The following is a 26,634-nucleotide window of genomic DNA, read 5'->3' as shown; positions in this document are numbered from 1 at the left end:
TTTTTTTAGTGCTAGGCAACGATTAAAATTTTTAATTACGATTAATCACATGATTTTCTGGAACAGGTATGAGCAGAAACATTTTTCTTTTATCAGGGAGCAGCATAAACAGGCTATGTTCTGTAGCAAGTGTCCTTGTTAGAATGAGGTGAAGTGGTCGCGTCACGAATATGTCCACCGCCGAAGTTTAATTGTCTTGAACTTTTTGTACGCGACGCGGACCAGAATCTATTACTGTTTACTATATAGGACATCAACAGGAGGGAATTCACATGGCAGAGCATCACCGCAAAACTAGTTGAAGGCCTATCAGGTATAGTTATATAGCTTATAATTTTAAGTTAAATAGGCTACAGCTGCGTAGTGCACAGAAGCAAGCCCGCGGGGACAAGCAACTATGTTGTGATTTTAAGAACGCGTTCGTAAGACCGACATCTTCCCCAATACTAATCAGCATGCAGTGTGTCACTATCCACTTCGCTATGGCATTTGATCCCATGGTCTTCTTCTGCTTACGGAGGGACTTGTTGCAAATACTGACTGGCGTTTACAGTAGCCAATAGTGCTGAATGTGCATTATGCCCACCCCACCCCGTCATGCAGCCTCTGTGTGGACTGGTTGCAGCTCCCAGTGAGCTAAGAAAGCTGCCAGACCGGCACTGAACACAGCCTCCGAGACCGACAGAGGCCAATTTGCCAATGGAATACAGCGCTGAAGTGGTTTTCCTGCTGGGTTTGGCTCTTGGCACCCCGGGTCACCAAACCTAGCGGTCCAATAGGTGCACAGCTAACCGAGCTAACTAACTATAGCTACAGGCAGATCCAGTTAGCAGTTTAGCAAAACCTAAAATGATCTTACCATCAGGAAACTATAAATCCCCTCGGTTCTATATTTCCTGTGGGTTTGTGAGGCTGTGTGTGGTCCTGTTCAGGCCAGGTTCACTGGGAAGCTGCTTTGCAGGGTTTCGTTGCCCACTACCTGCCATCATTCCCTGCTGGATTCCCACCATCCCTGGCCTGACCTCCTCTAGTTCTTGAATGGAGGTGTAAACACCAACACTCCCCAGGTGCTCCGAGCTCCCAGTCTCAGAGCCAGCTATGACCACTATTTGCACAGATAACAGCTTTGGGAAAAGGAAAACCTTGCTCTGTCACTTTAATCCGGTTGCCATCAGGACCGTGGTCATGAGGTAACTCCGACAGCGTCTGAGAGTTTTGCTTTGCTTTGGCTTGCAGAGATACTATTTTGTTTTGTTTAGGGGAAGAGTACTCACTCTAGCAGGGTAAACCAGAACTGAAACCTCCAAAGATCTTTTGTTTTGACTTGTTGGGAAAGGGGTTTGCTGAGGTATGACTAGTGTGGTATTTTGTTCTTCAACATTTGAATTCCCACTGTGTGGCGTTTGTTTTGTTGAGCCTTGGACTCCTTATTTTGTTATTGAATTATTAGAGCTGACTGTGAAAGGCATTTTTCTTTGTGTTTTGTATTTTCAATACACTGATTTATAACTCTGATTATTGCTTTGTTTATTTGTGTGCATGCAGTGTTTGGGTTATTACAAATGAGTGGGTTCACGACCAGATTTTGAGCACTGACTCATGTATCAATGTGGGGGATTGTCCTGAATAAGAGCACCCATTAACATTGTAGGACAAGGCTCCAGCTGGCACCCCAAACATACAGGCAATCCACTACAATACTAGCTACTAAATGAGAAAGTGTAGTCTGAAGACACAAACAGCCTTTCTGTTTCTGTTTCAGAAATTGCTAGACAGGGAGTACAGTGGACCAGCTGTTAAGCAAAGAAGCAAAGCCAACAGGTCACATGAGAAGTAATGAGACTCTGAGAACCTAATCCTGGGCCACCAGGCAGTCCTGACGAACCCTACCCTCCTCGTGTCTAAGGCAAGTCTCTCAGCATCCCTGCTTAACATGTTATAATATCAACCAATCAGTTACCTGACAGCCAGACTGGAGATGACCTCAGTGCCACAGGGAGCCGTCAGCATAGGCAGGAAGCTCTTGCCGTCCCACTTGGTGAGGTAGCAAGGAGGAGGTTTTCTATCTCGTTTATGGGGGATCTGGACTGTATAAAGCCTCAGGGCATCTTTATGGTCTTCTACCTTTCCAAACCTGAAATGCATAAAAATGCAACCATGTATAGTCACTGTGGCATCATTCAGATGGTTATGTAAGGGGTAAATCAATGTCATTATCATTGTAAATGTACAGACTGAGTCACAAATATATATCACAATTTGTAAACAAAACATGATCCACAAACAGATTCAAAATCTACAAAATCTCAATGATCCATAAATAGAAATCAGTGACTTGAAAGCTACATAAAAAAACAGAATTCGATTTGTCTGCGCGTGAGGGTCATATTCGATTTGTAAATTGTTTTGCATTTGCGAATCGCTTCGTAGTTGTCTACAAACAATTTTGACACTTGTTTACCACGGAGAGTGTTACTACGATCCACAAATATAGTCAGCCAATCAGGGATATTGCTTCTATGTAAATAAAAAATAATATTAAAATAAGAGTTGAAAAGTGTCTGAACATGTACATTATACATTGCATCTAATCGTGTGTAAAGTTTTGTATAGCGCCTTTCTAGTCTTTTCGACCACTCAAAGCGCTTTTTACACTACATCTGCATTCACCAGTCACACACATTCATACACTGAGTCTAAGTGCTCAAACGGAAACTAACATTCACACACATTCATACATTCATCTTGCCCAAGGACACTTCGACACGCAACCAGGGGGAGCCAGGGATTGAACCGCCGACCTTCCGATTAACGGCCAACCCGCTCTACCTCCTGAGCTTTGTTCACCTGGTGAGGTGAACAAAGTGAAAAGCTACGATGCTCTTTCACATAAGAACAAACTTATTGGTTTTTTTTTACCTGCAAGCCATATATCGATAAGTCTTCTCAGCTATCTGAGGCATGGTTTCAAGCCATTTAAGACCCATAGCCAAGTGGTTGCCACTCCATACACTGCAGGCAAAATCCCGGCCAACAGTCACCAGGTGCTGCATTGGAAACACAACACAACATTTTGACCATTACTAATAAATCAATATATCATTATTTATAACTGGCAATAAATATCACCACCAAGACATGTCAATGGGTTAGTTTCCATTCATGTTTATTTAAATTTTTCAAATACGTTTTTAATCACAAAACCCCTTTGCTATGGTAAGAAGGTTGATCTATTAATGAAAGCAAAATTTGACAAAGAGCAATGGAAACAGACTTAATGAATACATCATGACGTTCGTAAGCATGGAGATTAATATAAGCAATATATATCTTTCGGTCAAATTCAGCATATAGGGCTCTACAGGGCGACCATTTTGCTCGCATATGCCCCAAAAAATCTATATGTGCGAACCGGAAAAATGATTTACGAGAACTATGTGCAAGTAACTACAACCTACAGTAATCCCCCCCTCCCCCCTGGTGTCAATCATATGAGAATTGTTGAAACTCTGGCAAGAATAAAAGCCAGCTAGCCACAGGAGCACCGGGAGAGATCCCGGTGGGTGGGTCGCTCGGTGGCCGCTTGAGCAGCTCGTTACAAAACAAAGAGAGATGTCAGCAGCTGGAGTGGTGAGTCAAAAGACAGTAGAGAGAAGATAAGGAGGTTGTGGGTTTACCTAGCTGGCTATTTAGCTGTATTGATTGATTGATGTACTTATTTCAAACATGTTAAAAAACGAAAAAATAACAACATCAAACAATTTAAAATAAGCATAAATTAAAAAAAAACAAACAAACAACAAAAACACCCAAAAATACATTAAGCAACCAAACATACAATTTATGATTGCCAATAAAAGAACACTTCATTTACATGTTTGAAATGAGGTGTTTTTTGTTGAAACATGTTCAACTTTTCATAAAATGGATGTGCTCATCAATTTCACTTTTCATCAACTGACCAATCACAGCCTGGATGGGGGTGAACATTAAAAAAAATTTGACCTCCTACACTAAACTTTCAAATGTAGAACTCCTCCTGCATGAATGGTTATGATTATTGATGAGATAGTAGCATGAACAAATTAAAGACAAATGTAGGCCATTTTTCTTGCACAAGGATTTAATGAATGAAAACAACTCACAAACATGAAACTGCTGTTTTGTCCAACTGGAATAAATATTATACAGGTGGTGAGCTATATAGAATACTACTACATAAAATGACAATGCATATAGTAAAATTAAATCATTAATATATTAACATACTAACAGTTTACTCAGTGTTTCCCATTAATTAATGAGACCATGGCGGCCCACCATAGTTTCAAAATGAACCCAAAATATTTTTACACATCCCCTTGATGTAGCAACTGCTTGTTGACTTTTAAAACGCGTCTTAAGACACATCTTTTTATACAAGCTTTTTTATAACATATTGTACTGAGTTTTTAATGCATTTTATCTGTATGCGGCTTGTTTGTTGTGTGTGTTGTTTTATGCAGTGATCTGTATATTGTTTGTGAGGTGACCTTGGGAGTTATGAAAGGCACCATTAAATAAAATGCATTATTATTATTATAATAATTACATTTCAGACCTCTGAAGTTGTGTTTTGCGCCGCTGCTCCACACTACTATAAGCTCGCACACTTTGGCATTCGACTCAAGACAACCACTTTTCTTTTTCAGGTAACTACGGTAACGGCCTGTTTCTGTCACTCGTTTATGAGAAGGCGATTAAGCTAGCCACGCCTACTTTTGGAGTGCATATGTATTCAAGCCTTTATGGTAAATCCAGTGAAACGGCCCAGTGCGAGCTTAGTGACTTTATCCTGTCAGTTTCTCTCTTTACAAAGACAAGTGTTGCAGTATGAAAGTCCTACCTGAAGAGAGGCTGTGAAGTCTTCATGTTATGAGAACATGAAGCATTGCTTCTACGAGAACCACATGCAACATTATTATCAAATTGGGTCGGACTTGATGAATTTAGCGCAAGGACACAAATGTGACAACGCCCGGTTTTCAAAATAAGGTATCTATACAGTATGGAAATAAAATTACTTGGATTAAATTCACTGAAAGTATAAAACATATTACATGTGTCCATTAAAAGTAAAAAAACAACAATAATAACATGTTAGGAAAATTACTTATTCTATTTTCTATTCTTTGATTTAGGGTTTTTGGAAAAACATCAAATTTGTTGACCTTTGTTGCTGTTTCATCACCATTTATAGCTCTACATTGGGTTTATGATCAAATAGTTTATTAGAGCAGTGGTTCCCAACCCCTTTATCTGTTTTGAGGTTGCCAAAAAGACTTTGGCGCACTAGATAATTTATACAAAAGTCTGTATACATTTTTTTCTCACTGAAAATAGTAGACAGACTACTTAGTAGTAGGGCTGTAATGGTTTAGAAACAGAGACCAAAATCGCGACACAAAAGTCCACGATCTGGTGTCGCAGATCCCACCCGACGCACAGACTGTTGAGCTCTCATTACGACAGGGCAACTGTGCCGGCGGCCGGTGGGGGGTGGCCTCGGTAGCAGTGTAGGCTATTTGTATTAACAGTAGGTTATTGTAGGTAATTTTCCACCTTAGTTAAGTGTTTATTTACTTGAATCTGCTCCTCTGCTCTTCTCCCCACACCTAGCCTGTACCTCTGGTCTCTCACGGCAACATGCCGGCTTGCTACGCCTCTTTCTGTCTCTCTCTGCCTGTACATGTGTATGCTGACTTCCTCCATCAGCAGTACGTTTCATAAAGTCGCCCTGTTTAATAAACTCACCCGTGATTCAGTTTTCAAGTGCGCTGCATGTGGATCCAAACTGAAACTTAACGTTAGTGAGTGACATCTGCAGTGGTGCGTTCAATTTCGCTCCGTAATGTAACATTTCCTGCGTGTTCGTTGACATAATACCAGATGAACTCTCCCTCACCGTTTCTCTGCAAAATGCAAAAGTGGGTTGTCCAAATATACTTTGGCAGGTGCAACTATACCTGTCCGGCCCGCCCAAGTAAAGTATATGTTGAAAACACTTAAGTTAAGCAAGCTATAGGCCTATAGGCTATTTTGTAAATATTACACCTTATAAGTCCCTTTTCTTGGTATTAAACAACACTATCAAGAAACAAAACACCAGGAGACTGTTGGTGAAGGCCAACCAAGAGCTGGCATTGATTTACACAGAGCCATGGAGGTGTCATTTGACTCCATTTGTTCGCTATTAGTAAGTAATTACATCATCTTTTTCTGTGTGAGTGTTTTGTAAGCTGTTGGGGGGGCTCAGCTTTTCTTAGATAAAAGTAGGGGGGGTGCCAAGGAAAAAAGGTTGGGAACCACTGTATTAGAGCACAACATTGTTTACAAGCATACAAAGTTCTTCATAGATAGCCTCTTAATTTTGTACCAAATTAATGCATTTAACTTTTTTTCAAACATCTGTTTTAATATTTTAAAATGCTGTGACAAATGTTTAAAGCCAATGCCAAGTGTACAGATACAAGGGTCTTCACTTCCATAGTCCTCTAATGGTTTCACACCATGGTTGAACACAAGAAGGCGCACACACATAGCATAAATATGTATATAATAAATAGTTTGTTAAACTCTGTTACTTGAACTCCAAACTCCAAAAAGATCTGGGGTTTATACTTAGCCTTAGCTCTGTCAATGGAAAACAAACAAAGTGGCCCACTACCTGCCACACAACACTATTTAAGCTTTTCCAGCCTTAATGTGTGTGTCAGGTAACGTTAAAAGACTTGTTCACATACATTCAGCATACTCTCTACTTCACCAAAACATGCTGTTGTTGTGATGTTAACTATAGTAGTCTGGAGCTGCTGTGCTGGCTCTGGAACGGTCTCATCCTGTCTGCATGTTAGCTTTGCTGCAGCAGCTGCAGCCACAGTTTGCTAACCCACAACTTAACTAACAGTTACATTCCTGTGTCGTTGTTCGCTGTATATCATGGTATTTGTCATGGCATAGGATTTCTCCACAATCGCTTACCCCACCTTTAACGGTCATTCATTTGTACTACTCCTGTATCTCCTGTTACATGTTTAATTTCTTGTTTTAATCCTCTGTTACTGTTATATGTTTAGGGCCCGAGAATAAAACAAAAACGCACAAAACTTTTTTCACATGTCAGGCGGGGCGAAAAATTACATATTTTATGGGTCTTGCACATAAGCGTGGCAAAATGGTACCGCACCGAAATGTACGAAATGTTTGCGGCACATGTATCATGTCCAGACCTCTTGGAGTGATGTGCTAAACCCAACAGGAAGTCAGCCATTTTGGATTTAATGATAATTTTTGGCGATATACAGGTTACTTTAACAAACTCCTCCCAGAGTAATTAGCTCGACTTCATAAGTTGTACAAACTGTGAGCGTCTGTCGAAGGGCGTGTCTGGCATGGCGTCGAAAATCAGATTGAGTTTTGTTTCACGGCATGTCCATGGCGTGGCGGCGAAGCTCCATGCTTCGGCATGAAACAGGAAACTGTTGTAAATTCACTGTACATGATCAAATCTGTAACAAACGTTACACTTGAAAATGATCTCGGCCTGAACACATCTACATGCAAATATTTAGGTATAGTCAAAGCCCCACCTACTGGCAACAGGAAGTAACCTCTGTGTAACAAAAAATTCAAGCGACATGAAATTTTCAGTGTGTTACACACTTCACCTACAGTGACAATGTATAATTAAAGCTGCAAGCAACGTTGAACGGGCCCTCGCCCCTTGCGCACCTCAGGTGGAGCGACAGCTGGGGTCTCTACACAGCAGGGCTGCTGACACGGCTCTGAAGTTAACACGATACATATTACACAGGTGAAGTGTGGAAATTATTTGTGGTTGATAGTTACTAATTCAATTCAAAATTGCTGACTTCCGGTTGGGTCTAGGGCAGTGGTTGAAAAATAGGCGGCCCGCGGGCCAGAACCGGTCCGCCAGCAATGCGGACAGATTTATTAAAGATAAATAAATTTATAGCTGCTGGTGCTGAAACAGATCTCAGTCAAAACAGCTACTCACATAATCACTTCCTCTTAACCGATTGTGCCTACTAAATAAAAGCGTGAGAACGTTTTTTGCAGCAATGCTTCATGTTGAGTTTATTGGGAGCTTTTACATTGAAAAGTTCTGTAGGACATTCAAGAGTTTCTGGCTTGCATAACACACCTCTAAAAAAGCAGTCAGTAAACGTGCGATTAGATTCCCCTGAATTTCATCAGAGAAATGAAAATAAGGGTCCTTTGGTTTATGAATGCATATCAAACACTGGGGCGCACATGCACTGCAGCACATACTTTATTGTGAGCATGTGCAAAAGTGTCCTTACAATCAATTTGTTTAACAAGGGAGAAAAAAATATCCGCTGTGTGTTGGGATCGACCCTCCCAACGGGAGTCCCACTACTACCGACTGAGCTACACGTGCACATAGGCATTTAGGGTTTTAACGTTAAACATGTAGAAATGGTTAATTTAATCATCTCTGTCCTCAGTATCTCATCCTTTATGTTTTATACAAGCACAGCTAACGCTAGCTTGGCATTAGCCAAATGTTAAAAAGAAGCTAAATAGAAAGCTGTCTGGAGCACAGACTGGTCTGTAGTCTTAAAAGCTCAGCTGCTGGCTGAGACAAATCAGCCGCTCCTCCTTCTACCTGGTAATGTTACCTGCAGCCAGCGAGAAAGGAGGAGGGACTGATACAGACTGTTCTTTCTAAACGTCACTCACTACTTGTGATGTCAGATAAAGTTATTGAGTTACTTTGCTGTTGTCTAGAAACAACATTTAGCTGTATTTAAAATATTAAATTAAAAACAACCAGGCAGTTAATATGTACACTTCAATATATGTTTATTTATCGCAAGTGACATGTATGCAATATATAAGGTTATCGCACATTGAATATTTTCCTCATACCCTGCAGGCCTACCTCATGCCCGTTGGGTGTGGTCTTAGAAATAACCATCACTAAATAATAGTAAAGTATCGATAGTGGTATTGATAAAGAATCGGATCGTCTCAATAAGGGTATCAATATCAATAAAAATTAATGATCCCCATCCCTAGGTATAGCTCTCAAAACAGCTTCCTGTTTAATTGACCCTTTGCTAAGCTACGCCCTGAATACACAGCGCAGTATAGGACTCGCTCTAACTGAGGTCCGACACTTTCCGTTTGAGTCAGTTTGACAGCCTGAATACAACCTTCAAATGTATAATGCAACGGCAGAACTGTCTGCTTCTTTCTGAAATCGCACGTCCCAACAAATTTGACAATGTTTCTCCTGGCAGTGCAACAATAGACAGTTTGTCGGACTTAGCAACAGTAACTAAGTGGGGCGTGGCTTAGCGAAGGGTCAATTGCGAATAATTACTCACCAAGGCAACAGCCTTTGACAAGAACTTTGAGATGGATGTGGTCAACCTGCTATGAGGAGCATATATGCGTCACTATGGACATTTGTAAAAATATGAATGAGGCATAGGAAATAAAGTTTGAAACATATCCTTTCCTGACGCCTTAAATATAAGGGAGTTGCGGTTACAGAGATATAAAATTAATGTATGTCTATGGGAGTGTTGTTTGATTTTCAATGAATAGCGCCACCTAGAGGCCGACTGACGCCAATTTTCACACAGCCCCTCAGGAGGTCGTGCAAGACAAGGTCCCCGAGTTTGGTGTAGATCACCCATTGCAAATATAAGAATATGACATCTTGTTTTAGCATTTGCGCAAACATTTGTTAGCTTATAATTAGGATGTTTTTTAGCAGATCAAAATTCCCTCTACAAACTTTTGTTCGGCTTGGTCCAGAGATGGTCTGTACCAAGTTTCGTGCCGATCGAACCTTCGGCTTTGGAGGAGTTAATTAAAATAGGCTTTTCAGTTTTTGTGATTTTACGAAATGAAAACGTCATCGCACAGAGGCGTGTTTTATACCATTGGAATCGGCAAAATCCCCCAAACCTGTAGACATAACGTTTATGAATGTGCGATGTGCGCGTAGTTATGAGGCAAAATGTGCCTTGGTTGAAAATCCCATTGAAATTAATGGGACTTTCTGACGGTATTTGAGCTTCGATTATAGCGCCACCTTTAGGCCGAACTGCACAAAATTTTAGAGGTGTCATCTGCCCCAAATTTGGTATCAATTGGACTTGTGGTTATGGAGATATAAAATGCATGTAAGTCAATGGGATTTTTTTTTGAATAGCGCCAACTAGAGGCTAACTGCACCAAATTTTGCACAGCCCCTCACGGGGGCATGACACATAAGGCCCTGAAGTTTGGTGTTGATCGGCCATTCCCAACCTAAGATATGACATCACTTCCTTTTTATAGCGTTTTTCTCAAACAATTATTAGCGTATCATCATCCTATCAAAATTTCCTCTACAAACTTTCATCAGCTTGGTCCAGAGATTATCCGTGCCAAGTTGGGTGTCGATCGGACTTGCGGCTTTGGAGGAGTTAATTAAAATAGGTTTTTCAGTTTTCGCGATGTAGCGAAAAAAAAGTCTAGGTGAAAATGGGCATGGCCATTAGATTCAGCTCGATCCGCCGAACTTGTGGATATAAGGTTTTTGATATGCGCCTTTGTATGCAGTTACATCAGCACCCCCTAGTGGTAGAAGTGTGCGGATTTTTGCGCCTGAGTTACTTGCAGTGGTTTGGACCTACCCTATGAGTTTCGTCTCTGTCGCACTTACCGTCTATTCAATTCAATTTCAATTCAATTTTATTTATATAGTGCCAAATCACAACGACAGTTATCTCACAGCGCTTTTCATAAAAGAGCAGTTCTAGACCGTACCCTGTGATGTTATTTACAGAAGCCCAAAAATCTAGGCTGCATTATGAGTTTTAGCGGCGGAATAATAAAAATCCTAACGATTACAATAGGGTTCCCAGCTCCGGTGGTAGTGGGAACCACGATGCCTTGCATTCGCGGGTTCCCAGCCCTCTCGGGCTTGGACCCCTAATAATAACAACTAGAACTGCAAGCAGTACCCTCGCGCGAGTCGACCCGGGACGCCCCGCTGTGGCTCGGGGGGCCCACGGAGAATAAACGACCAGAGTTTGAAATTAAAAGGGAGTTGCGGTTACGAAGATATAAAATAAATGGATGTCTACGGGGTCAAAGCCACCCGGCGCCTTACGCTCCTCTCGCCCCGTGGAAGGCGCACGAGTTGACCCCGGGCGCCCCGCAGCGGAGTTTGAAATTAAAGGGAGTTGCGGTTACGAAGATATAAAATTAATGGATGTCAATGGGAGCGTTATATGATTAATAGTGCCACGCAGAGGCCGACCAAATTTCACACAGCCCTTTCATCGGCCATTCCAACCTGAAGCAAAATGCTGTTCGTTTGAAAATGCTGAATTGAATGGGATTTAGTGAGAGATTTCAGGTTCGATTTTAGTACCACCTGTAAGCAGAATTGCACCAATTTTTTCAGGTGTCATCAGGGGCCCATGGGGAAGAATTGACCCAAATTTGGTATGAGTCGGACTTGTGGTTATGGAGATATAAAATGAATGTATGTCTATGGGAGTGTTTTTTGATATACGATTAATAGCGCCACCTAGAGGCAGATTGACAACAAATTTTATACAGGCCTTCAGGAAGTCGTGCCGCATAAAGTCCCCAAGTTTGGTGTCGATCGGCCATTCTAAACCTAACATATGACATCACTTCCTGTTTTTGGTGTTTTGCGCAAATATTTGTTAGCTTAAAATTAGAACATTTTTTTGCGTATCGATCTGGGGAGCACAAGCCTGTATCAGCTTGGTCCAGAGATGGTCCTTGCCAAGTTTGGTTCTGATCGGACGTGCGGCTTCGGAGGAGTTAATAAAAATAGGTTTTTCAGTTTTCACGATGTAATGGGAACATATTGCATGTAACCCTGGACTCAGGGAGACTCATCTGTTCATGTGGCACTGAATCTGTTTAAACGTAACAGTCAAAATATCTCTGTTCTCTGTGTTATCCACACTTCAGGGACAATGTGTATCTGTGGGATGATATGATTGACCCTAAAGCTGGATAAATAACAGACTCACGGAACTCTCCTCACTCATTCGAGCATGTATGTGTGTTGCTGTAAGTTCTTCTGCAGAAGACTTGAATAAAATTCACAGAAAGACAAGTGTTTGCCTGAGCTGTTGATTTGAAAACTTGAACTGCCATCACAGCGATTTTGCGGGAAAAAAAATTATAGGCGGGAAATGGGCGTGGCCTATACCACAAGATTCAACTGCGTCTGCGGTCGCTGTGGTGACCTGGACCTACCATGTGAGTTTCGCGTCTGTAGCACTTACAGTCTAGGCCGCAGTATCGTTTTTTTCTTCACGGAAGAATAATAATAAAAATCCTAACGATAACGATTACAATAGGGTTCCCAGCCGCTTCGCTGGTACTGGGAACCGCGATGCCTTGCATCCGCGGGTTCCCAGCCCACTCCGGGCTTGGACTCCTAATAATCTGAGCAAAAACGACAGGTTCCTTGCACTTCTCTAATTGCAGTGTTTTCTCTAGCACCACAGAGTCCACTGGAAATTACCTTCAAGTCCTTTGTACTGTGTCCAAAGCACGTAACAATTCATAGCCATGTCAGCCGAGCTGTGCTGTCTGCAGTGCGGTAGAGGCATGCCTAAACGCGCTTCAAGGTGCAAGGGCCCGTCCAGCGCTGCTTGCAGATTTAATTTGCATATACTTTTGATGATTTTTTCATTCTGTTAAAATTTCTGTTAAAATTTGCACTATATATTTGAAAGAAAACCTATTTCTCATTTCACCTTGTTCCCTGGACTCGTGTCCAAGTCTTCAATCTCACCATCATGTGCTTTAAAGTTAAACTTCTTCTTCAGCGATGGAAACTGTAGAAGAGTCAAGAACATACAATCAGTGTTGAGACATCAATGCATACGTTCAAGATATGTCATGTATGTATTTTTGTTTGTTTCCCCATCATTCCTTTTAGTCACGATAACATTTATTATGATAATATTTTCTTTACCAATTTAATGCCTGATATCTGGAATGAAATAACAGATTTATAGCACAGTCCAGTAAACCCAAACAAAGCCCACTTTACCTCAATTATTAACAATATCACTGTGAATACACCCAAAAATTCCAATAGTGAGTTCATTTTAGCAGGTCAAAGCTGAACCAGGAACACATGGGCTTATGTGCACTCAGTGTGCACTGTATTGTAAAGCTGTGTCTAACACAGTCATCAATCCTCAGAACTCTATGCTATTAGGACAGGGGCCAAAACTATGAAAACATGACCCACATTTAAAAATTAATGTTAATCATTTCCTTTTCTTTAAACACTCAATAATTGTTGGTGACAGAGATTACGCTATTCTTAAATAGCCACCCTAGAACATAAAAACATGCAAGGAGATAAGGGGCAAATGTTCATTTTTCTGCAATCCAAATGAAGGGCCAAAAAAAAAAAAAAAAAATACAATTACTAGCTGAGTGGTGTGCTAAAGTTCAGTGTAAGGAATGCTGAACCAAGATATAACAGGAGGACATATCGACATCCACATTGCATCCATACTTACAGATGGGACAAAATTGTTGGTAACCTCCCGTTAAAGAAAAACCCACAACGGTCACTGAAATAACTTGAAACTGACAAAAGTAACACTAAATAAAAATTTACTGAAAATTAACTGATGAAAATCAGACATTGCTTTTTAATTATGGTTCAGCAGAATAATTTTAAATAACAAACTAATGAAACTGGCCTGGACAAAAATGATGGTGCCCTGAACTTAATATTTTGTTGCACTTTTTGAGCCAGTCAATGCAGGCAAGCAATTTCTGTAACTCTCAATGAGACTTTTGCTCTTGTCAACGGGTGTTTTGGCCCACTCCTCATAAGCAAACTGCTCCAGCTATTTCAGGTTTGAAGGGTGCCTTCTCCGTACTGCATGTTTTCAGCTCCTTCCACAGATGTTCAATAGGATTTAGATCAGGGCTCATAGAAGGCCACTTCAGAATAGTCCAGTGTTTTGCTCTTAGCCATTCTTGGGTGTTTTTAGCCTTTGGGTCATTATCCTGTTGGAGGACCCATGACCTGCGACTGAGACCAAACTGTCTGACACTGGGCAGCACATTCCGCTCCAGAATGCCTTGATAGTCTTGAGATTACTCCTGTACAGAATCAAATGTGCCAGATGCTGAGGCTTGTCAATAGGCATTTTGGCAAATTCCAGTCTCGCTTTTTAGGGCCCAAACACGAAGCATATGAAGTCCCTATTGAAACTGGGACTGAAAGGGATTAATTTGTTTTTTCTGCAAAGTAACCTCAATTTTGGGGGCCTAAACATACTCGAAAACTTCACCAAACTTTGCACATAATTCAGACGCAGTGAAAAATTTCGTATTTTATTTAACAGTGAGTTTTCGTGGAACGGCGTGCACATGGCGTGACGTCCAAAATCGATGATTTGCCATAAAACAGGAAGGTATTGTTCAGTGTACATGCTCACATCTGCACCAAATTTGGAATACAATATAAGAGTCCTGTCCTGAACACATCAATATCCCAATATTTACTCAAAGTCATAGTGCCACCTGCTGATAAAAGGAAATGACACATTTTATGCTGTAATGTACTACTCCTATCAGGTCGGACATATCAACTTCAAAACTGTACCAGAAAACCCTTAACACATTGATGAAGCCATGTTACAAAACTTGTGAGTTTGCAGTTAACGGCATGGCGGTGGCGTGGTGGCAAAGTTAAACTCTTCGCCATGACACAGTAAGTTGTTTTAACGTCAGTGTACATGCTCACATGTGCACAAAACTTTACGTGCTTGATAACTGTCCCGCCCAGAATACATGCCAATATTCATTTACAGTCTTATCGCCAAGTGCTCTAGAGCGCCACAAAGGGGACACAGGAAGTGACGTATAACACCTTCATGCAGCGTCGGAAGCGTGTAGCAAATTCACAGCCGCACCGGCAGAGCTCCAGAATCTGCAACATGGCTGCCTCACACCCCGACACGCTTCAAGTGTGAGGGCCCGCCCAACACTGCTTGCAGCTGTAATTTATGATTTGTTTCAACAGTGGTGTCCTCCTCGGTCGTCTTCCATTACGTCCACTTGGCTCAAACAGCAACGGATAGTACGATCTGACTACGTTGGAGTTCACCTCTAATGTCTGTGGAAGTTGTTCTGGGCTCTTTGGTTACCATTCGTATTATCCGTCTCATTAATTTGTCATCAATTTTCTTCTTGCGGCCACGTCCAGGGAGGTTGGCTACAGTCCCAGGCTGAACGATTAATTGCATTTGTGATATTATCATGATGTAATAAAACGAGATTTTCTAATCTCAAAGGCTACAATTACACTCTGGTCACATTTACAACAGTAAAGCAGTCTGCAGACTAAGCATCAACTCGTACCTTATGCTGTACCTTAACTTGTTGTTGTACAATGGCCTTACGCTTGACAGAAGCTGACAAGACAGAATCTTTAGTGTCACACAGGGAATGAAAGTAGCACCGCCACCCGTGGGTAACTTGGTGGTGGTAGTGGGTGAAATCGTCGGGCCATCCGCCACTTTGACAGACAGGAAAAATGCACAACAGAAAGACACGTGTAGTAAGTTAAGCGCATTGTGGCGATCGGTGCCAGCGTCACACACATAGCCATCAGTCAGCTCAGGAAATATCTTAAGTTTAAAACTAAACGCACAAGTCCAAAAGAGGCCCAGTCTGTCCCGAGTTACAGGCAGTGCGCTGCTCACCAGCATTGGAGACTGCGGGGGTGGGGAACTCCGGTGTTGTGGGAGAATTACTAAGCTATTAAACATTCGTATTATTTCCTTTGGCCAACTTTTAATTTCACTTCAAACTTTTGTTTGCTTACTGGGATATAGAAAGATGGATACCTAGGAGATTTGAACTGAGATAAGGACTCTTTAATTGGTGGTTGAACTGTGGGTTTTGTATTGAGCACTTACTGTATAATACACTGTGGTGAACTTAGTTCTTGTGATCTGTAGGTAGGCCTACCTGATGATATTTGACTCTCAAATAATCTTTCTCATATTATTAAAACTTGATATTTCTTCTCCACCATAGCTCTCAATAATAATTCATGCAATTCATGCATCACCTAATTTCATCATAACACAGGCCTGACCTACAAGAAAGAACAGTGTGTTTAATCTAGCTAATATTGTGTTGGTCATACTATACACTGATTTACTGCTTGTCCATTTTGAATAATACAGAAGGTAAAGAGCTTAAAAATTAATCGCATATTAAAACACAATCGCAATATTGGTAAAAAAAAAAAAAAAAATCGCAATTAGATTATTTTCCAAAATCGTTCAGCCCTATTCCCATGGACCTTAAACTTCTGAATAATATGTGCAAATGTAGTCACAGGAACATCAAGCTGCTTGGAGATGGTCTTACCAGGCTTTTACCTTTAACATGTTTGTCTATAATTTTATTTCTAATCTCCTGAGACAGCTCTCTCCTTAGCTTTCTGTGGTCCATATTCAATGTGGTCCACACCATGATGTCAAACAGCACAGTGACTACGTTTCACCCTTTAAATAGGCAGACTGACTGATTACAAATTTGAAGACACCTGTGACGTCCCTATGGTCAAATTATTTCCAAACTTTTGTAGGGGTACCATCATTTTTGTCCAGGCCCGTTTCTTAGTATAGTAAGTAATAGTAAGTAATTTTAAGTAAATTTTTATTTATTATTACTTATATAATATTATATAAGTTATTTCAGGAACCATTGTGGGCACTGTCCTCACTTCCCAAATGAATTACACTAAAGCAGTACATGTGTCAGAGCTTTTAATAAAACACTCAAACAAGGCTGGCCAAGTTAAAAGAACAATCAGACAGCATTTACCTCCCAGACTCTGATGTATCCGTCTGTGCCTCCAGTCACCAGAAGGCTCAGGTCAGGACTGAACCGGACCACCTTCTGAAGCGGGTCTTGAGGATTCAGGTCTGACTGCACTTCAGCCAAACCAGTCACAGAAATGTGAGCCGTCTCATCCTTGACATCTGACATATCTCCAGATGCCGCAGCACCATCCGGTCCACCTTTGTCTCCTTTCCCAGCTCGTCGCCTCGCATTACCCTGCTGCACGCTCTTCCCTTCTGCACAGATGAAATGTTTTTACTGGACAAAAAAAGACCTGCTTTATTTGAAAAGTGCAATCAGATAACTTTTGTTATGAATTGGCGCTCTATAAATAATACTGAAATGAATTAAAATGTAAATGCTCCGTATTTGTATAGCGCCTTTCTAGTCTTTTCGACCACTCAAAGCGCTTTTACACTACATCTGCATTAACCAGTCATACAAGACATACTAAGTGCTCAAACAGAAACTAACATTAACTTTCACACACATATCACCTCATACACTGGCGGAACAGCCGCCAGGGGTAATTCGGGGTTCAGTATCTTGCCCAAGGACACTTCGACACGCAACCGGGGGAGCCGAGGACTGAACCGCCAACCTTCCGATTAACGGCCACACTCAAACCACACTCAAATGTGAAACAGGTTTTTTTTGTGAACTTGGACACAGGTTTAGATGTATATGTACAATGCCTAGAGAAAATAATCATTCTTTGTCAAAATCCAGACCTTTGTAACATTACACCTCGGAAATTCAAATGAATTAAATCCAACTTTTTTCAGTGGTATTTACACAGTATAAATGTTCTTGAAATTGAATTAGTAAAATGCCTGCCTCAGGTACAACCAATAAACTACCAGATCACTCACCAGGTTAATTGGCCCCACCTGACATAATCCAATCCAGCTTTATTTCTAAAGCACATTTAATAACAGCCAAGTTGACGAAAGTGCTGTACATTGACATGAATCAATAAATAGACACAATACAAACAACACCAAACAAAACAGCAACATACAGCTCTCATCCTGGATTAAAAGCCAAGGAGTAAAAGTGAGATTTAAGTCGCGATTTAAAAACCGGAAGGCTGGGGGCCAGTCTGACATGAAGAGGCAATTCCTTCCACAGGCTGCGACTGTGAAAGCTCGAACCCCTCTGTTTTTGAGCCGTGTTTTAGGGACAACAAGAAGTGACCGGATCTTGTACCTTAATGACCTTGAAGGAGCATACGGCTTCAATAGATCAGTGATACAGGCTGGAGCTAATCCATGAAGGGCTTTAAAAACATACAACAGAATCTTAAAATCAATCCTATAATTAACAGGGAGCCAGTGAAGAGAGGCAAGAACAGGGGAGATGCGATCTCGCTTACAAGTTCCAGTAAGGAGACGAGCGGCAGCATTTTGAACCAGTTGTAGTCGAGAGAGGGAGGCCTGGCTAACACCTACATACAAAGCATTACAATAATCAAGGCGTGTTGAGAAAGCGCTCGACTCACCAACATTCAGCCAGGTTTCAGTCACGAATAAGAAAGAAGTCATTCAGGATGAAGGTCTTACTCCCTAGCAATCTAACATTGACCAGGCAGCTCTGATAGGAGCAGCAGGACTGGCCGTCCGAGGTAATCGACTCAGCGGCCGAAGATATCCGTGGTTAACGTCACCTCCAGTGAGTTGAACATCGGCAAGGAAGCTGGGCCTCCACATATGGGCAACAACAGGTACCAGCCAGGTGTCAGCAGGGTCCAGGGCTCGTCAGGAAACAGAGATAATAAATTGATCCATATTCCACCAAGAAACCATGGGGAGTCTGACTACATCCAGGATAGAATGCCAGATATGCTTTAAGCTTCACCAGCTGACCGCTGCGTTTGCCCGCTGCCTGGAGCGACTTCTCCAGGGAAGTGATGGTGGATTGCGCAGGAGGTGAGCAGGTATCTCTGACAGCAAAGGAGGGAGAAAAGTTTTCTGCCCACCCCAATCATATTTGATCGATATTTCCACAGAGTATCAGAGATCAAGCAGCGATTGGCAATCGTAGTAGATCGGAGAGTCAATATTTTGCATAAACAGTGACACAAGCAATAAAAATTTGACCGTGACAGACAGACGGCCACACTGGCGCCATCTTTTTTCTCAAAAAAAAAACAACAATAAAACATCAACTGTAGTGGTTTAATTATTTACTGCTATTACTACTATAAAGTCGTGGAAAGGCCCAAGTTAGAAGAAGGATACTTGACAGATTTTTAAAGACTTTAACCATCCCTGAGTTAACAAGAGGAGAGCATACGGAACACCAATACCTTGCTTAGATCAGACCATCCCTACAAACTTGATGACTGAGCCAGGAGGATATTGATAAGGGAAGCTACCAAGAGGCCAATGGCAACTGTTGGATCCATAATAAGTTTATTCATATTTAGTCATTAATTCGTAGTAAAAACAACATGACTTGTATTTAATTATTCATTGAAATTTGCCATCATGAAATTTAGACCTCGACTCCTCCTTACTAGGTCACAGGTATAATGAGGGGCTGGGTGACAGCTTGGGAAATTCTTTTGTTTGAGTGAGATAGGAGGAGTGAAACAGATTAGTGACTGCATTAGAAAGGTTTAAGCTTAAATTTATAGGTTAGAAGACAACCATGGAGAATATATTTTTTGAGGTAAAAAATCTTGTTTATTCTCAACAAAACATAAGGATCTCTGCGAGTGCTTTTTATACAAACGAGTCACAATCCTCTTCCAAAAGGCGTCAAAGAAACAAAATTGAAGGAGAAGCCATGATGGCAACATTTGAAGGACAAGTCTTTATGGCTGAGACTGGTTGGTCTGTGCATGTAACAACAATCTCACAAGCTTTACACAAAGCTGGCCTGTATGGCAGGTTGTCAATAAATAAGACTTCTGAAAAATTGCAAAAATACACTTGAAAGATCCTGGTGCATGTGTCAAAGGTTTTATGGTCAGATGAGACAACAGCATACCACTTAAAACGCACTATACAGTATTCCAACTGTTTTTCAATAGAAACAATGCACACATTGATAAGTTAGCACAGTTAATTTCAGTCATACCTTATATGGCATTTATTTATTTTACAAGTAAATCACCTGTTCATAATACTGTGTTTACCATGTGAAAAACAGCACAAATGTCTCTACGGAAAATAAATGTTTATCTTTCCATTCTCACTTTACACTACTGAATATGTGGAAAATGCCAACCATATTTAAAATGGCCGATGAAACAATTTTCAGTCTTAGTCTTACTTTTAAGTAGGGCTGACCCCGAATAGATGCTTCAATGGGCGGAACCTGATTCGACTGTCAATCTCACAGTCTAAGCTTCGCAGCGAAACAAGGATCATGCCAGAACTACCAGTTTTCTCCCAATAAGTTAATATACAGCCCATTACAATATACATTTCAACGTTTAATGCTGTAAATGTGCTAGTGTTCGAAACTTCTACAGATTATTTGATCGATTCATCGTTTAAGAAGTACTTTTACTTGGCGGGGTGTGGCTTGACGACCCCTGTAAAGGGGATCAGCTGTGTAAGTTAACTCGTGACTGTGACGTTACAACCTTGTACTCTGCATGGAATGATGAAATTATACATGACTTTTCGTTGTTTGGATATCGGCATTAGTTATCAGCCATCGGCCACCCTGATCTCTAAATATAAGATAATGAATGTACTGGTCGACCACTAACACACACACACACAGTTACTGTCTGTGCCGCTGTGTGCTTGACATGAAACACCTTACAGTGCAGCATGTATGTAAATGTGACCAGCACAGGATCGGGTATGTGACACTGATCGGCCAGTAATCACCAGTAATATTATGCCCTTTTTCACTGCATGGTACCAGCTCACCTCGCCTCTACTCGCCTTTTTGGGTTTTCCATTGGGGAAAAGTTGTACCTATACCTGCTACGTTGTATTTTTTTTGTATTACCTCCGTCGAGGTTCCAAGTTAGCAGAGTTGAGCTGAGGCGATACCATAAGGTGACGTGAAAACACTGCAGACTATTGATTGGTCGGAGAGAATCGTCACTATTCACTGCATCATCATCAGCAACAGAATGTTTTTAGATTTTTCGTATGTTATTTCATCACTAAATACTCTTCTGAGAACTTATGAGGCGAGAAATCAACTGTGTAGATTTCGAATGAATGCAGTTTTACAAAATTTAATGGTCTGTATGATGGTGTTATGTCGGCGGTTCAATCCCCGGCTCCTTCAGGATGCATGTCGAAGTGTCCTTGGGCAAGATACTGAACCCCCGAATGTTAGTTTCTGTTTGAGCACTTAGGCTCAGTGTGTGAATGGTGAATGCAGATGTAGTGTAAAAGCGCTTTGAGTGGCCGAAAAGACTAGAAAGGCACTATACAACTAATGATTATTTACATTTACATATTAACTTACTCCATTCAAAACTGGTTAGTGACAGCACATTTTCAAAAATGTGTAATGTCTAAGTCACGTGACTACACACGCGGTAGAACGTTTTTAAGGTAAAGTACATGAACACACACAGCGGGGGAAATAACAGGATTAACAAAAACGAAATAACAACAGATCCAGGTCCATAGATTCATTACACATAAAGTGAAATATTTCAGGCCTTATTGTTTTAATCTTGATGATTATGGCCTACAGCTCATGGAATTCAAAACTCCTCAGTACTTGGTCGGGGCTCCTTTTGTATGAATTACTGCATTAATGTGGTGTGGCATTGAGGCAATCAGCCTATGGCTCTGCTGAGGTGTTATGAAGCCCAAGCTGTTTTGATAGCGGCCTTCAGCTTGTCTGTATTGTTGGGTCTGGTGTCTCTCATTATACTCTTGACAATACCCCATAGATACTCTATGGGGTTCAGGTCAGGTCAGTTGGATGGCCAATCAAGCACAGCACACCGCTGTCTTCAATCCAAGAGCATGGCTGAACATTCACTTTGACAAATTAACCTCAGTAGACTTCCTGTCTCTGATTCAGTCTTTTGATCTAACACAAGTTCTCAGCCCCCCAACCCACAAAGCTAGCAAGGTGCTTGACCTTGTTCTTGGCCAAAACAGTGCCACCGAACACTCACACCTCTACACCTGTCTGACCACTATTTCATTCAGTTCACAGTCTATCTACATTGTTCCAGGTCTGTATGTCTCACACCACCGCAACCTTTCTCCAACTCGCTTTGACTAAATGGTAGCTTCTACTCTACCCCTCCTCAACACATTTTCCTCAGTCAAGGTCAATGATGCTGCACAATCTTTGTGCTCTACACATGCCTGGATAGCATGTGTCCTCTAGCCACCAAGCCTGCTCACCCGAACCAGTCCCACACATGGCTAACTGATACCATTCGAATGCTCCGTACTGATCTCAGAGCTGCTGAAAGAAAATGGCGAAAAACCAAAGACCCTGCTGACCTTAAGGGCTACCAAATGCTCCTATCCTCCTTCTCAACCAGCATCAGTGCTGCCAAAACGGTGTTCTACAATGACAGAATTAGCAGTACCACTGACTCAAGGACATTATTTTCCACTTTTAAAGCGCTACTAAATCCTCCTCCACCACTCATGACCCTGTCTGCATATTTGCCGCCTTCTTCACAGGCAAAGTGGCGGCTATAACTTGCCAATTCTCTCAATCACCCAAAATCAACTGGTCTACTCCCGCTCCAGTCAGCTCTCACGCTGTTAGTACGGCAGAAGAAAACCTATTATGTAGCAGTCCTTGTAGATGTTTGTCTCCCTCGCGAAATGTTGCAAAGGCTCAACACCAAGTCTAAGATGTCACAGTCCTACTACATCTTTTTCTCTCTTCCTCTCCTTGTTTACTCTTCTCACGGAGAATGAAGTATCAGAACTCTTGACCCATAGCTGTCCCACAACATGCCAAACCATTTCTACTACCGTGGCACCGGCAATCACTCATATGATAAATACTTCTCTGGCTTTGGGAACGTTCCCAACCACTTTCAAAAGGGCTCGGGTTACACCCTTGCTCAAAATGCCCTCACTCGACCCTATCCTTCTCGCCAGACGACTGCACCGTCTCTCTGCGGATCATGGACTGTCTCTCAGACATATCCGCATGGATGAAGGCTTGCCACCCTCAACTAAACCTCTCTAAGACTGAACCAGGGCTCGACAATAACGGTGGCCCGATGGCCCGGGGCCAGTAAAATGTAACGTAGTTACAGTTTAACTAGCAACTAACTGGCCCGATTGGGCCATTGCAAAACCATTTTTTTTTTTTTTAAGTTAGAAACTCAACATCCTGCAGTTGTTTTGCAGCTCATGGTGCGCACCATTATCAAATCCAGAGTTGTAGTTACATGACAAGTGGTTGTCCAATGTTATTTCTCTAATCTCAATCATGCGGCAACCTCTGGGTCTGAAAGTGAAACCATGCAGACGGAACTTAAAATTGCATTCTCTCTAAAGCTTGATTTACTCCTGCGTAGGGTATAAATGCATGGCTACGTGCGTAGCTACGCTTTTATACTTGTGCGTCGGTATCCCCGTCATTCTGCAATTACACCCGGCCCCAAACGCTAGTCCGGTTTAGCGCTCCGCTAACATGAATGGGGGTAAAATTGTAAACGTCCGGCTGGTATAGCCCTTTCAAATGAGTCATTTCGCTCGTGTTGTGACGGTAAGATACAGTGGGGAGAACAAGTATTTGATACACTGCTGATTTTGCAGGTTTTCCTACTTACACAGCATGTAGAGGTCTGTAATTTTTATCATAGGTACACTTCAACTGTGAGAGACAGAATCTAAAACAAAAATCCAGAAAATCACATTGTATGATTTTTAAATTATTAATTTTATTGCATGACATAAGTATTTGATCACCTACCAACAATATTTAGTATTTGTTTGTTTTTTAGTCTTCTATGTTTTGCTGTTAAAGTTAAATTTAGTGAAGCTTGGCTTTGCTTGAAGAAGAAGAAATTAATCCCGCAAGGGGGGACTCAAACAGGACACATAGCAACCACACAGAAGGATGTCAGAGTGAGGGGCTGCCACTCCAGAGCAGTTAGGGGTTCAAGTGCTTGCTCAAGGCCACCTTCGGCAGTGGCCAGGAGGTGAACTGACACCTCTCCTACCAGACTACACTCCGCAACTCTGGTCCGAGCTGGATTCGGACCGGTGACCCTCCGGTTGCCAGCCTAATCCTTACGGACTGTGGAAGTGTGTGAATAAATCAAAAATTGTAACCCTATCCCTTAAGGTAGGGGTGCGCATGTGTGGTGTAGAGTGTGTATGTGGTAGAAGAGGAGGGAGACAGAGCACCAGCAGCGTGGTGATGTGCAGACTTCTGAGTGAACTTAGCGTAACATAAATAATATTCTATTGTTATTAAACAGTAGACTACTCTGAATAGACCCATGAGGAACCGCAACGTGCATGCAGTTCTCAACGAGCCCCCCTCCCCCGCCCAACACACAACACACAACACAAACACACAGATTCCATTATCAGTCGACTATAAACAATCACTGACATTTCTGATTCAACAATCTAAATCCTTAGTCGGGGACAGCCCTAGTAAATCAGTCACACATCAATTAAGTGCAATATATTTATTACATTTTTTTATCTCTAGACAGCAGGTATATTTGGGAATGTAGCAGTTATCCTCACCGATTTTGGCAGCAGCTTTCCCTCCTCCTTTTTGTGTGCAGTGTTTAAACCTCATCAAAGAGCAGGTCCCGTCCTGTCCTGCAGCAATCACACCATCACCTACAGCCATGTTCATGGTGGCGCGTGTGTCAGTGTCATGAGAGTGAAGGAGACTGGCACTGTACTGGCGTTCTCCGAACAGCTGGAGATCCAGGAAGTGCTGAAACACAGTCAAGCCTGATTTATACTTCTGCGTTGAGTCTATGGCGTAAGCTACGGACATAGCCACGCATTTATACTTGTGCGTTTGTGTCTGCATCGTTCTGCATTTACACCACCAAAACAGCATACAAAAGCATGGAGCGCTTACTGTGGGGTTGGAGGAAATGCAATGCTCCCAATCTGACAATCGCAGTTCTTGCGCTCCGTGTCGCCACAACGTGTAGTTGCATTTTTGGGGAGGTGCGCGTCAGGCTACAGTGAAGGCTACGTGGCTACACTGTTACACAACATACAAAATATGCTGTCAATTTAGTGATGCTGTTTTTTATGTGGATGAGTTATCTTTAGTTGCAGTGCACTAAGCTTGCAAGGATTGCAAGTACTCTATTAGTTTAATCAGTAAGGCTGTGTTTGAAACAGGTAAAAATGTTGTCTCAGAAGGTGTCTAAAAGGACAGCGAGGCATCAAGTGCTGTTCGAAACAGATCAAACTATTTTTTCCTGTCTCGTAAGATGCCTTCAAACTGCCCCCGTAATGGTCAGTTTTGATAACTAGGCCTAGGCCTATTACCCATAAATCAGTGTGGCTGCAGCTGCGACCGCTCACGAAAAATGGACAAGATGGCAGACAAACAAGCTGAATTCATATAAATTGTAAGTTTCTAAAATATTTTTGTACATTTTTCACTTAGATTTTTGAAAAGTTAGCAAGAACTAAACACTGTACTATCTTAATAGCGCATGACTGTATCAACCAAAGTTTATTTTGTAGGATTTCTGAAGTGTCTATTAGCCATTTGCCTTCTCAATAGGTTAACATTAGCTAGCTAGCTGACGCTAAGGCTAGACAACCAGAAAATAAGAAAGATGGCTTTCTGCCATCACACATTGCTGTAAGTACTGATCTAAAAGGCTGTTTGAAACCAGTGTTCTTAGAAGATGCCTCCACTCGAAGGTTGTGCCTTCTGAGGCAGCTGTCTATTATGGCAGCAAGGCAGAGCGGCACTTGATCCTCAGAACTTACCACAGCATTCTTTATGCCCGTCTTGGAAGCCCCTCCTCCTCCTGCTGTAATCACAAGTCCTGTTTGAGCGTCAACTTTAATGCAGTATAAGGGAAAGGGAGCTCTGTACAGATCTGGCACCTTCCTCTTCCCCATTGTTGTTGCGCAAGTCACTCACTTTTTCATAAAACCACTGCATTCAACCATACCTGTGGACAACAGAGAGTGTTAGTTTATCTATGACATCCTCTGTCCTCTATCTGCTGTAGTGTATTGAGGTTGCTACACCCCTGAATAACTACAGTGGGGGAAATAAGTATTTGACCCCTTGCTGATTTTGCAGGTTTGCCCACTTACAAAGAATGCAACGATCTATAATTTTAATCATATGTACATTCTAACAGTGAAAGACAGAATCCCAAAGAAAATTCCAGAAAATCACATCATATGAATTTATAAAAATTGATAACCATCTGATGAGGAAAAACAAGTATTTGACCCCCTGGACAAACAGCATGTTAATATTTTGTAGAAAAGCCATTATTGGCCAGCACAGATGTCAAACGGTTTTTATAGTTGGTGACAAGGTTTGTGCACATTTCGGCAGGGATGTTGGCCCACTCCTCCCTGCAACCAGCCTCCAAATCATTCAGGTTCCGAGGTTGTCGCCTGGCAACTCGAATTTTAAGCTCCCTCCAAAGATTTTCAATTGGATTCAGGTCTGGAGACTGGCTAGGCCACTCCAGAACCTTGATGTGCTTCTTCTTCAGCCACTCTTTTGTTGCTTTGGCGG

The 26,634-nt window shown here is 41.7% G+C and overlaps 1 protein-coding gene across 1 annotated transcript in view; it reads right to left on the bottom strand.

Annotated features, from left to right (window-relative positions):
- Positions 1–26,077, bottom strand: part of preb (prolactin regulatory element binding) — a 31,489-nt gene extending 5,412 nt beyond the window's left edge. Inside the window, exons 1-6 of the mRNA XM_046044642.1 lie at positions 25,863–26,077; positions 24,639–24,837; positions 16,948–17,201; positions 12,831–12,911; positions 2,920–3,047; positions 1,961–2,134 (exon numbers count right to left, since the gene is read on the bottom strand). Of these exons, the coding sequence (XP_045900598.1) occupies positions 1,961–2,134; positions 2,920–3,047; positions 12,831–12,911; positions 16,948–17,201; positions 24,639–24,837; positions 25,863–25,997 (971 nt within the window). The 5' untranslated portion in view covers positions 25,998–26,077. The remainder of the gene's footprint in view (positions 1–1,960; positions 2,135–2,919; positions 3,048–12,830; positions 12,912–16,947; positions 17,202–24,638; positions 24,838–25,862) is intronic.
- Positions 26,078–26,634: the final 557 nt, after the last annotated feature.

This window comes from Micropterus dolomieu, linkage group LG03 (genome assembly GCF_021292245.1).
Source record: "Micropterus dolomieu isolate WLL.071019.BEF.003 ecotype Adirondacks linkage group LG03, ASM2129224v1, whole genome shotgun sequence".
NCBI lineage: Eukaryota > Metazoa > Chordata > Actinopteri > Centrarchiformes > Centrarchidae > Micropterus > Micropterus dolomieu.
Note: the sequence above shows the minus strand (reverse complement) of the source record. Positions and strands in the feature narration are given on the sequence as shown.